At 36.1% G+C, this 14,176-nt stretch overlaps 1 protein-coding gene across 2 annotated transcripts in view; it reads left to right on the plus strand.

Annotated features, from left to right (window-relative positions):
• MCTP1 (multiple C2 and transmembrane domain containing 1) overlaps positions 1-14,176 on the plus strand; it is a 231,010-nt gene that overhangs the window by 172,317 nt on the left and 44,517 nt on the right. For both annotated transcript variants that reach the window (XM_063422940.1, XM_063422941.1), the window contains one exon: positions 10,365-10,418. In XM_063422940.1, coding sequence (XP_063279010.1) covers positions 10,365-10,418 — 54 coding nt within the window. The remainder of the gene's footprint in view (positions 1-10,364; positions 10,419-14,176) is intronic.

The following is a 14,176-nucleotide window of genomic DNA, read 5'->3' on the forward strand; positions in this document are numbered from 1 at the left end:
ACTGGATCTCCTCTGGTGACACTGCAAGTTTTTGTTCTTTCATGAAAAGCAGGTAATTTTCTCTTCCACAGCCTGTGGAGGACTGGACAGATCTGTAAGGACAACAACCATTTGCAGAGCTCTTATTGACAAGTGAGGAATCACAGAATAGTTTGATTTGGAGGGGACCTTCAGAGCTGTACCTTCCACCAGACGTGGTTATTTAAAGCCCTGTCCAATGTGGCTCTGGAATTCTGTCAGGGATGGGGCACCCATAGCTTCTTTGGGCAATCCATTCCAATTCCTCCCTACCCTCACAATTAAGAATTCGTTCCCAATATCTAATCTAAACCTGCCTTCTATCAGTTTGAAGCTACTGCCCCTTGTCCTGTCATGAAATTGGTGGTCTGAGTTTGCAAGAAAAGGGTGCAAGATAAATGACCAGGAGAGCCCTCAGAACCAATCCAACAAGACAGATGTGCCCTCTAGGCCAGGTGTAGACACATAAATGAGGAAATGCCTCTGGAAAAGTCTCTCACATCTCTGAGAACCCAGCAGGTCAGAGGTAAGTACATTAGTGTGCACATATCAGTAGGAGTTCAGAGATCTACATGCAGCTACATTCATTCACAATCACAGAGATGTGGTGAAATTGCTGCCATTATGCAGTGTATGTATACTGGCTTTTTAGTCAGGACAGGCTGGGAGGGTGAGGCATAGGAGTTGGTTTTCATTCCAGCAAAGTGAAGATGATGAAGGGATCAAAGCATCTGGCGTAGAAAGAGAGGCTGAGCAAGCTGCTGTTCTGCATGGAGGAGGGTTCTTGATTATGCATATAGCTGAAGGGAGCGGGAGAGAGACACAGCCTCTTCTCAATGGTGCTCGATCACAGAACAGTATCAATGGCCACAAACCAAAATACATGAAAATTCATCTGACCACAAGAAAGCACTTTTGTTGTTACTGTGGTCACAGCCAGGACCAGATTGCCATGAGAGTTGTGAAGTGTTCATCCGTGGAGATATTCAAGACCTTTCAGGACATGGGCTCGGGCAATGTGCTCAGAGGTAACCTTGTGTGAGTAGGGAGGTTAGGCTTGATGTTGTCTGCTTGAATGAGGATGGCCCTGCCAACCTCTCCCACTCTCATATTCTCAACTGAATATACTAATCTTTCTCTCATTTTGGTCTATTATTTGTTAGGGATTTTTCTTCCAAATAATTTAACATTTAGTAGAAGAATAATGCACATCCCTGAAGGTACCCGTGAATGTTCTTCTGCCGTATATGCTTCCATGGAGAAGAGGTTTGATTACTTCACATCTTGCATTGAGAGTTAATACTTAGAGTCTTTAAGGAAATATTAAGTACCCAATTTCCTCTTGAAGTTAAGAGGTGCACATGTCATTGCATAGCAAATTACGCTAAACAGCTGGGAGTTAATGTGCCATACAAAATTTTTTATGACTTTGCATAATAGAGTATATATATGTACAGTCTTTTAAGAATTACATAAAGACACAACAAGCCATCTTCTGATTTTATTGTAGATTTTTTCTACACAGACTTTGATGACTTATATGTGTATGTTTCTATTAGAAGTTAGAACTAGCCATATTTAGAATGAAATTTTGAGAATAGAAGAAAAATAATTTTGTTAAAGATAGCCTTTTTTTTTAAGTTTTTAAGCAGTTTTCTCTGGGTACTTTTCTGAAGTTCTCCAATAGGAGGACTCAAATCTTTATGTGTGTTCTGGAGACTGGCAAATTAAAAAAAAAACAAAAGCGAGAATGGGAAGAATGATGCTTATGCATATATCAGTCTCAGTGAATTCTTTCTTCACTAAAGAAAGGGTGGTCAGCACAATGAGCCTCAGTTGGTCCCAGCTCACTTGTGCCTAGGAGATCTTTTCTGACTAGAATCCTGTCACTTTGTTCTAGGAGCCAGGCAACAGTGTTTGTCAAAGCACTGTCAGGTGGATTTATTGCTGCTCCTGCTTGGGGCTGAGAGTGCCACTTTGCGGTACATTCAATGCATAAATTAACTAACAGGAAAGTGCCTGACTTTAACCAGCTGTTTTCCTAGAAGTTGAAAACTGAGTTACCAGGTAAGTTAACAAAGCAGGAACTTGATTTTTTCCTGGTTCTTCGCTTCATGGTCCTAAAGATTGAGTCCTTATGGTCCTTATATTCAAAGGCTTTTATGTGCAGAGGAATACAGAACAAACAGCAAGTGCTTCAGATCCCTTGCCAGTGTGGTACTTTGGGATTTTGAGCTTCAAGTCCAGAAGTTACATTCTGCCAGGGAGTCTGCAGAGATTTCTAACTGCAGACTAAATTCTTGCTGTGAATAGATGGAAAAAATAAAGCCCTGTATTCTAGCTAGACAGTGCCTGGAGTATATCATTTGCACAAGATACAATAGGACATTGTCAGGTGAGCAAGTACACCTTGCCTGCTTTCTGACCGTACTTTCCTGAGAAGTTTTGCCTCTGGTATGATGGCAATGGCAGTAGCCAGAAAGCCTGCCAGCATGAGGGCTGCTTGCAGCACACAGAGTTAGCCACAGAACAATATGTATGTGAAGCTGGCCAGATCTGTGACTCTAAAAGTAAGGAAAGAATGATTTTTTAAATAAAATTATTTTCAATATTATGCAGAACTGATTTTACCTTGTATTTTCTAGTTCCTAACTAATCATAAACTTTGTCTTCATTTGTTATCAATAAAATAAATTAGAAGGGCTTTTGCATTGCTTTATGAGTCATAATCTGTCTGTGTGGGCACAGTGGGTGCTGTTGAAAAAAAAGGACTACTGGCAACATGTGCCTGAATATTACGTAGCCCACTAAGAATCATTGTTGCCTCGACACAGATGTTTTTGGGTTTTTCTATGTGATTCATACAGCCAGGAAATAAATATATAATGTAGTTATATATTTATAGTTAGTAGTTATAGTTTGTAGTTATATAATGTAGTTACATATTGCACCACCATGGGACAGGGTGGGTGTTCTTTTAATATATCAGAAAAGAAACATGAAAATGTCAACTTAATCATGCATTTAAATTTTGTTGATCGAGTCTAATTTTTATGAGTGCACATAATCACTGAAGCTGGACAAATTTGCTCTAGATCGCATCATAATGTTTGGTGGCCTGCTGCATTTAAATGGAGAATTATCTTTATGAAACATCCTCTTCATAATTTGCCATTAAATGAGATTTGAATAAATCAACATAAATCTTACATAAAGGTTATGTAATTAAATGTTGGTACCATACATATTTTAAATGCATTGTGCACTAATTCAACAATTCTATATTGAGCAGTAGGAATTTCTCATCTGCAGTGTAACAGAAGAATATGGTGCTGCAGGTGGCTGTCTGGGCTACAGATTAAAGAGGCTGTCCATGCTGCAATCATAATCCCTGTGTCAGAGGTTTGCATACAGTAGTAGAGTATGTAGTAAACCCCTTGGTAAAATTTTACGTGGCTGTTCTTAACCCAGCAACAGCTGCAAAACCCAAACGCACTACAGAATTGGAACGCTTTGGCTTGTTTTGGTCACCTAAAGAGAAAACGCCAAAACCCTGCCCTAAATATCTCCAGCATTCTTTAAAAATTAGATTTTTTTTTGTCCTGTCAGGAACCAACTGCTTTTTAATTTAAGTTTTGCCACTTTTTATTTCCATAGTCTTTCAATATTGCTGGCATCTAAAAAAAATTTAAGTTCAAAGCACAGGGGAAGCATTTTTTGTATGAGACTGTTATAATTAATTTTTTTTGCATTTGGCTGAAGGTTTAAATGACAACAAGATTCACAGACAGATTGTAGTGGCTATTATAAATAATCAGTACTATATAACCTAATACCAGTTTAGTTTTAAGAAAAATTTCCCACAGTAATGTGAGACTTTTATTAGTTTTTGTTTGGCTTTTTATGGCTTTAGCACATTTTAATGAAGCCAAGACTTTAAGAGCTTTGGGGTTTTACTGTATTTACAGTAATATATAAATTACAGAAATAGATAAATACCAGGTTAAAAAATAACTAACTGGAATTACAACAATATGTGTATTACATGCATTTTCATCTAAAATACGTAACATAATTTTTTTGTACCAAAAAGCTGGTCAGCTTCAAATCTGAGTGTAATAGACTGGGGCACACCCATAAGCTTAAAATAACTTGGATAAGTGCAATTTTATAACAGAAGCATATCTGGTCCTACTAGAATCTGGAAACAATATATTTGAAAATAAATGATATTAACAATGAAAACCTAAAATGAGCTATTGTGTTCTTTATAAGATAGTTTATCATAAGGTTTTGCCTAAGAATTCTAGTAATGATATTTTGTGATGGTGTTATATTTAATAGCCCTGCATAGCAATCTTTCGTTGATACTTAGCCAAGCAAAAAATGCAGTTATTTTTATTCTGTTGAACTAAAAGTATTCTGAGACATCTGACTTTTCAAGTGTACAGTACATATTGAAGCCTTTAGATGGAGACATACTTCAAATAAACACCTATTATTCAGTTCACAGTGCATTGTGTAAATACAAGAGAAAGCTAAAATAAATGAGAACCAAATTTGAAAGAAAATGAGAGAAATGGTATAGTACTGTACCACTGTAATACTAAAAATTACTTTTAATCTCATTGGCAGTTGAATATTGAGGGCATATAAAGCTGACAACAGCAAAAAGATTACATGTTCTTATATAATCAACTGCATTTACCGCTGATACATGTTCCCAAGAAATATATTATACTGTAAACAAAAATTCTGTTGTTGGCATTACAGAACTCTGTGTAATCAGCAGCATTCATCAAAAAGCCTCTGATAGCCGTATTAGTCTTATTTCCTATTAAGAATCAGACTAAATTACATTATGAGCACTTCCCAGAATAAGCTTAAAAATGCATTCTATTAGGAGACATAATTTGAGTGCTTATGTAAAAACTAGAAAGTAATTTAGTAGAAAAGTACTAATACTTTTGATTTTATTCTCCTGTCTTCTGTACTGCAATATATTCAATGTTACTGAGAAGCTTATCACACTAATTATCACATCTAGTAGTTCAGTAATTCTGATGATTACTGCAGATGAATACCCCAAGATCAAAATGTATAAATCTGGTTAGACCCAGATATACTGCACTCCTAAATCAGAATATGTTGATTTGATTTTTATTTTCCTTAAAAATGTGATATAAAAGTTGGACATTTTAATGAAGATGTATCTCCTGTAAAGTTTCGCCTTGGGAATTCCATAAAAGAAGCAGGCGTCATGTTGTGAAAATGAGCATCTAACTGCTGCTGTAGTGGGCTTGTGGACAATGAATATCTTTCCTTCAACTTTTTACCAGGAAATTATCTGAGAAAGCCCAAGTGGTTTTAGGCATCCTTTTTAATCCATACAAATGGCACAATTTTATATTCCATTTACAGGTATACACTGAGTTGCATGGCTCACAAGCTTACAGTACATTTCCTGTCACGACAACGTGAATATAAATCCAAACAGTCCTGAAGAGTATAATTCTGACTACATTAATTGCACATCTAAAATGCATTTAATTTGGAACTAAATCTCACCCTCACTTTTGATTTCTTTTATTATTTTTATACTTGTATATGAATATAGATATTTTGAGACCATAACATATGTGGCATAGAAAGTGTTTTGTTTTTATTGGAAACCACCTAGCTTTGAAGGACTACATCAAGTAATATCTAAGCAGATGTAGAGAAGTTCTAAGAGGGGCATTGTTAACATATTAAGGTAACAATCATCATGGCTATCTGCAGAGTTACTGCTCATTTTTTTCCCCCTTTTCTTTATTTTGCAACTCAGTGCAGAGCAAATACCTGGTAGTAACATTTAAAGACACCAGAATCTCTTCTGTGCAGATGTTTCTTTTGGATCAGCTGAAAAACGTAGAACAGAGAGGATGATGGTCTGCATGCTCTGTGTGAGAAACGGCAGGCTGATGCTAAGAGAAAAGCACCTCTCATTAGAAGTGGTGTTAAGTTTCAGTACATCCCTTTTCTGCTGATTCTTTAGATTCAGATATTTCTAAGGTATTTTTAAGTCCACTACAGCTGTAGGGCTTTGATTTAACATCCTGGTAAATAACAAGAATCCAACTCTGCTTTGCAGGTGTGGAGATTAGAAGTCAAAATGAATTCTTTTCTCAGAAATTCTATCTTTGTTAGTCAGTAGATCTTCAGCATATTCAATGTCAGTTTCCTCAGAAGACTGCACTGTAGCCCACGAGATGCTAAGGTTTTCTTTGGTGTGCAAATGTGATGGTTGTGCTTCCTTCTGGTGACCTGGTATATGGTATCTGCTGTGACAGAGCAACAGTCCTCCAATCTCTTTTAGATTATGAGTGGTACAGTATTTTTGGCCTGTGTTTCTGGAAGATGGTGGGAATGGATCAGAAATAATGACAGTACATATGAATTAGATTACATGCTGCTTCTGATATATAAGCTTTTAATAGGGATGTATTGCAGAGGAAGGGTCTTTGCAACATTTAAACATCATCTCCTTACCTGTTGGCTCCGAAGTAGCTTACAGTTGTATTTGAGGCCACCTATGTGTATTTTTTTAAAATGTCATCTGTATTTGCACTACATTCAAGGAACAGTACCAAGAAACAATTTCTTTCAAGACCTTCTACCAGTATGCAGTCTGGGACAAGTGATGTTACAGAAGGTCATGTCACTTTTAACTGCTTGCATTATATCTTTCTGATTTCCCTAGAGCCCTTCTGTTGTTTGATTAATACTACTTGGTTTCAAACAAGGTATCAAAAGGCATGATTTAGAGTGAATATGCTAAGGACAACATAAGATTTTTGCCATAGAACTTTTATTAAAATAAATGTAGCATTGCATTTTATCTTTATTTACCTTTTTTGCCCACGTTCTCTCTCCTCTCTCTTTTCCCCATTACCTCCCTCCCTCCCTTGTAGCTCCTCCAGGTATAATGCTTAACATAAGGATTCAAATAACTACTGTATTCCTTCCAAACAGAGTGGTACATGTGCACTCTATTTGAATAGAAACAAGGCAGAATCAAAGGATAAAAAAAACCATTCTGGAGGTTTTTTTCTACTGTATTCTTAATACAATGTTAAGAATCCAAAATCTGTGTTCAGACCTACTGTATCTCTCTTGAACAGCCTTGCTTTGTTCTGGAGTAGACTATACTTCAGTATACAGCTTTTGTTAGGCTTCAGTGTGCCAATAATTGATATATCATACTACTATGAAGAATCTACTTTCCTTGTTTTAATTTGTGGCCAAGTTCTGAAAACACTTGTTTTGGTGCTTTAATGAATTATGTTGTCGTATCCATATTGTCTTAGTGGTTGTGTGTGTTGGGTTTTTTCCTTTTAAGCCTTTCTTTTGAATTTCAAGACAAGTGAAAGCATGGTCTATGTTTCATACTTCAAAGAATTATTTATGCATCTTTGGTCACTGGCACATTTTCATTTCATTTTGCTACAAAAATTCTGTTTTTCTTCCCAAACAATTTAATACTTTGAACCTAAATGTAATTGATAGCATGGCTAAACTAGAAAAAGAGCATAGACTGATAGTGGCTTTTGAATTGAAAAAATGGAATGGAGGACATGGAAATCTGGAAATCTGATACAACAAGTAATTTCAAAGGACTTTTTATGCCCTTTGAACAAGTTAATATTTTGCCTCTCTATAGGAAAAAAAAATGCCTCCATACTTGAGTCTGTAGTGTTATTATCTAGATAATTTAGAATGGATATTGTCATGCAAGTGATTTCTGTGAGGTGCCCCCATTTACAAAAATTTTAGAGATTTCCAGTTCAACAAATTGTCTCCATGGTAGCTTGAATGCTAATGTGAGATAGACATCCTGCTATTCAAACTTCTCTAGACAATGAATTTCTGGATGTACTTAAAAGAGATCTTTAAGCATCTAGGGAATGTTAATGTTGAAAAGTAAGAGACCTACTGACTTAGTGGGCTCTAGGCATTAGGCAGTGTGTGTCAACAGATCTGATTTATATCTAAACACTCACCCATATATCTAGGGCTTTAGTCAACTAATGGTGTAGGTAAGTGGGTGTTTTGCATGTGGAAAAATTGATCTAAGAGAGTTTCCATCTTGCTGCAGCCCTTAACAGCTTGTCTTCCTCCTCTTGTCTCAGTTTACCATTGTCTTTGTAGAGCTGGTGAAGCTTCTCAGTAAACTGGGTCACTGGAACCAACTGCATTAAAGGTTTGAAGATGTATATTTTCGAAGAACTCAGTTTCTCCAGTGATGCAGTTTACAGCTCAGCTCCCCAAAGAGTTTTAGCCCAGGGAATAGAGTAATGAGCAACTAGGAGATGAACAAGAAGGTGATGCAGGTATGTGCGAAACAGAAAATGCCTTTGTTTCAGAGTGGTCAGTGAAGACTGGACCACTCAGACACCTCTAAATGGGATGAAAGAGATTTATTGAACTAAACAGGAGCTACATGCGTTTCAGCAACATGCTCAATATTTTCCTGTCATCAAAATTGTCTTTGATCCCCTTTCTTTGAAAGATGGAGCACAGTTGGCCTAAAAGGCCAACAGGCTGGTGAGGGAGACATCTTCGTGGACAGTGGCTAGAGCACAGCCTGGATTCCTTCTTCTGGCTGAGGGGACTCAGAAGTACATGTGCCTGGCTGGTGCCAGGTCTGAGCTGCAGAAGATTTAGTCAGTCAGACTTCTCCTGCTAAAATTGTTATTCTGGGCAGGGAGGAATTCAAGAGTAATTCCTTCATTTCTCAAGTCATGCTTCCTTTTCATGCCTTTGAAAATACTTGCCCTTTATGGTTTCTTTGCATTTCTAGTTTTATCTCATTCAAACCTCCAGGACAAAGCAGCCAGTAGGTAGACCTGCAGGTTCCCCTCCAAAGTACTGTTGTTAGAGGGGCTCTAGGACAGGGTTCAAACAAGGAGGAATAGCTGAGACTGCAAATGTCTTGATTTGTGTGGGTGACTTGCATGAATGCTCTACAAGATGTGTGTGTTACATCAAACCATGCGTTTATGCTCTGCATGGGCCATGTAACATGCCTAATTGGGACTTTCTTGATGGTAGACCTAACTCTGGGAAAGGAAACTGACTCACACACTTTTATTTTTCAGTTCTTTCCTTACCTGCATTTGGCTCTTGGATAAAGTCCTTTAAGTTCTTGTACATCGATGTGGGAACACCCTTGCAGCATTGTCTGGGAGGGTGGCTGTGAAGTTGTAATTTTAGTATGTTGTCTTAAATCACAAAAATTGTTTCACATCAGTGAGTTTTACCTCCACTTTTCGTTGTTATGCATATTTTATAATACATAGCATAAAACTTTTGCTCCCACAATAGTACACTGGGCTAGTTGGATCTTTGCTGACCTTCATTATGAATTTTCTTATTTCCTAATAGGTACATATATATTTATATATATACATATATACACATGCAAAAGATATAAAGAAACACAATATTTTCTGGTTATAAGGAGGTACAACTTTCTTTTCATCAACAGAGAATTTTCCTCTTAGGGTCATTGATCACAGTGTAACAAGAGAGAGATTTTTAAGTCTGAATCTGCCATGGCCCATCTTTGGAAAATCATTTAATCTCTGTGTAAACTAAACTTAGTGGTTTATTTCATGCTGATGGTATGATTAATAACTATTAATATTTGGTGAAGGAATTTAATGTATGTTTATATTTCATGGTGTTAGACTGAAAAATACCTAGATGCAGATGTGTCAGGTGCAGCTAGCAATTAATGTGCATAAAGTTAGATGTACAGATTGTATAAAATTATTATTAAAGAAACACGGGACTAATGTTGATAGAGCATGTGGTATATATCACTGTTGAATATGATAGGGAGATAAACTACTATGAATTTATTTCTGGCGTTGTATTCTTCAAGAATCTCTTGGTGAATACTGAAAATTCTATTAAAAGTGTTGACCTTTTATGTAGGTAACTGTAAATTTGAAGTGAGCATGTGTGTGCTGCATAGGCACAAGTGGAGCTGACAAAGGATTCCTTTAGTTAAAGCAGGCATATACTGAATTCAGAAATACCTTTTAAATACTTAAATTGTCAAGCAAGCATTGTGCAAAGAAGGGTTTTCAGTATATAATTCCCCAATGTAGGTCAATTAAAGCTGTAACACTTTCCTAAATTTGAATCACTAGATCAAGTGTTTTTTCCTAGTTGTACATTTTCCGTCTGTGCGTTTATTTCAAGTGTTAATAAAGTTTTCATCTACAAAAGGCTTAGAATTGACAGAACAAAACTCTTTCTTTTTAAATGATGACAACTACTACTGTTTCTGTCTGCAGGTAGTGGAGGACATGCTAGAGGACGAGGAAGAAGAGGATGACAGAGATGACAAGGTAATTATCTTTCTTAGCAGTTGGGTATCTGGGGATGGGAGAATTTAGACATGACACTGTTTTTACCGACAGTTAAAAAAGGAGTTGATGTGTTTTAGTCCAGAAAATTGGACAGAGCTGTTTATCATCCTAATAATGCTACAGTGTGTTGAGAGAAAGGTTAGAGGTCTATAAATCCTGCACTTTTTTTCTTTTTTTTCTTTTTCTTTTTCTTTTTCTTTTTCTTTTTCTTTTTCTTTTTCTTTTTCTTTTTCTTTTTCTTTTTCTTTTTCTTTTTCTTTTTCTTTTTCTTTTTCTTTTTCTTTTTCTTTTTCTTTTTCTTTTTCTTTTTCTTTTTCTTTTTCTTTTTCTTTTTCTTTTTCTTTTTCTTTTTCTTTTTCTTTTTCTTTTTCTTTTTCTTTTTCTCTTTTTCTTTTTCTCTTTTTCTTTTTCTCTTTTTCTTTTTCATTTCTTTTTCTTCTCCTTTCTTCTCTTCCTCCTTTCTTCTTTTTTACTTTCTTCTTCTTTCTCTTTCTTCTTTTTGTTTTTCTTTTCCTTATTTTTTCTTTTCCTCTTCCTTTTCCTTCTTTTTTTTTTTTTTTTCTTTTTTTGGTCCAGAGCTGAATCAAATATTTTTTTCTGCTAGGATCAAGATTATCTCAGCCTGTCTGGAAATTGATAGCTCTTGTGAAGATAACTGAAGCAGCAACTAGTTTTGAAGGACAAAAATTCCTCCTGTCTTGAATACTACAAATGAGGCTGCAGTTCAGGGGAAAAGTGGTGTGGAAATAGCTACTCAATACTGGTTAAGGATGGGATAGTGACATCTAAAATTTTCAAAGAATTGCTGGATAGAAGAATGTCTTGAATGTTTTGCACTCCATATGACATTTAAATAATCACAATTCTCATGGACATCCATTTGATTTGAAGTTTGCATTGTGGCCCTGCAAGACGGGGAACCACAGCAGTTCATTCACCTATTTGAGTGGATGCGATTCAGTTTAGATACTGTGAGTTAGGTTGAGAATTGCAACCACAGTAAATAGCAACTCATTTCCATATATTATTGAGCCAAGCCATGGGATTTCTTGGATTGGTTGTCCCCCAGAGAGAGGGAAAAAACAAAGAAAATTAAACAGAATGACTTTGCATCACTAAAGCAATGGCTAGCACCGGCAGGATGGCTTTCTGGTTAGATGAGTGCAGTGAAGACACCCCAAGTCTTGCTGGTATTTTCCTATCAGAAGGGTGATATTTGTGGAAGAAAATAAAAAGGAAAAAAACCAGATAGTTTTACAGCAACTCTGTATTAAAATTCAGATTATTTTGACCTTCACAGATGTTCCCCCAGTTCTGTTGTAATACAGCAATTTTTTTTTCCTGAGAGGAGAAAAACAGTGCATCTTAATTTATGCTCTTGACCTTTTTTTCTGGCTGAGATGTACATTTATACACCACTGTAAAAATTCATATGCTGGCAGTAGCATTTGAAATGCCAGAAAATTCATTGTGATTAGTTAATCCCCTCAATGATTATTTTTCTGTTAGCTAACACCTAAGATGTAAGAGATGATAAAAAAATAAGAGTATTTTCCTTGTTCTGTTGCCAGGCCAAACATTTTACAATTATTATGTGAAATTCTTCTATACATCACCTAAATTGTTAGCTACCTAATTTCATCATATATATTAACAAAGTCTTCTTTTACAAAACACATATGTGATGGTCTATGATGCTAAATGATATGAGCATCCATTTCTTGTAATAAAATAAATGATTTGTTGTAAAAGTCCATCACGTAGCTGTGGAGAGCTTGAATTTTATCTCAATATGCTAGCTTTGAATCATCATTTGTTGTCTGATAAACACTGATTTACCATCCATTTGATGCCATTTTCTCCTGTTTCTTTCTGTTTCACTATTAGATATGGTGGAAATGTGTCATACCAGTAGTGTGTGTATTCCTGGATATTTTAACCATTGTGATAAATTCACAAAGAATAGTATTTGACTGCTTGTAGTTTAAACCAGCCTGTGCAGTTACTGCTTAGTAGGTTTTGGAAATTGCTAAACAAACTCCTTCAAAGGAGAAGATGAGAGCAGAGGTCAGCCCGTCCCTCCCCCCAATTCTCTGGTGATTCTCTGAGCAAACACCCCTAATTAGAAATATCACTCTAGATTTCAGTGTTGTGATCTAATATTCAGCTTTCTCAATCTGACACCAGAGTTCAAACATTTTCTAGATCTAGTTACCAAGGTTGAATTAAAGTGAGTACTGACATTACCATGTGCATTCAGTGAACCCTTCTATTGAATATTCAAGAGCTGTTTTTCTATACAGAAGGTGTTAAGGTTGATTTTTGTAAATTCAAAGCTGTCTTCATTATTGCAAGTGTTTTGAGCTCTCAAGATTAAATATGCTGTTTGAATTGGAAAAAAAAAACCCTACACATTTTAAAGCAAACAGGTATGGACTATTCTATTTATTCAGTATGTTTGCAGTGGGCATTATTTTGCACTAGTTAAATTGTAAATAATAAGCATGTGGTTAGGACTACTTTGTTTGTTGTTAGAAGCTAGGGCGTTGTTTTTCCATTCTGGTGCACTAGACATACTCTCTTAACTACTGCTGTTCGTCTAACATCTTTTGTCTGAATGGAGGGGTGCAGGTTTTTGTTATTCTGGTTCATGTGTGTTTTCTCAAAGCTATGTTCAAAATTAATTTTTTTGAGAAAAGAAATGCACATTTTGTAACACCAGCTGGTACTGGCCTCTGGCTTTTATTATTTCTCTTGTTTTTTCATGTGGTATAACAGAAAACTCAGGAAAATGGGTCTCCTTATGCGAAGAAAGTTACAAGATTAATAAATGTGCCAGACTGAAGAAACTTTGATTAAAACTGAAGCATATGTTGCAAATATGTAAAATATGCCCTAGGTGTTTAACCATGGCCAGTGTCTTTGCTCCCTGATTACCACAAGGAAGCGATTAGTCTTGTAACCTTTGGACTTAATGATCAACATGGCATGGAACTGGAGCACCTGCTTTCTATTCAGTAAAGGCTCCTTGCAGGCTTTACCTAAACCTGTCCATATGTTTTCACTTATCAGATTGTTGGGCAGTTATGGAAAGTGTCTTTCTTCAGAGCTGACTTGGATATCAGTGACTTGATATGTGACGACATCAGTGCAGCCAGGCACTGAGGAAGGTTATGTGTCATGGAGGAACATTGCTGGACATCCCTAAATTGCAGAGTTACAGAACTAGTAAACCGAGGATGATGAATGCCAAAATATATGAAATTATTAATAATGGTGTGTAATACTGAGAGGAGTCTGACAAGATAGATTTGCACTTACCATGTATCATTCTCATGTTCTGGATTTTAGTAACTTGTTTCACCCTCTGCTGCAGTCAAGACAGGACTATTAATTTAAGGCCACAGTATGTGGGTTTTTTCTGGAGAATCTTAACTTGCATCTTCACTTGCAATATGAATAATAATTAAAACAGCAGGGATGCCACTTGTATTATATATGTATAAAAAGTGCTTAGCAATGCCACCCATTTTCCTGATTTTTCTTCATTGTCTTGTTTTTAGGAATTGAAAAATATGTAGTTTGATTGGCTCAGGTATTTGTCCTTCATTTAATACCCATTTTCCAAGAAATAGCACTGGATTCTGCATTCCATATGTTCTGTAACATTTGCTAAACGTATGCCAACCACAGATTTACAGTTTAAACTGATTTCTCATTCTTTTTTTCTTTTGGCT

Source organism: Prinia subflava, chromosome Z, assembly GCF_021018805.1.
Source record: "Prinia subflava isolate CZ2003 ecotype Zambia chromosome Z, Cam_Psub_1.2, whole genome shotgun sequence".
Classification (NCBI taxonomy): Eukaryota; Metazoa; Chordata; class Aves; order Passeriformes; family Cisticolidae; genus Prinia; species Prinia subflava.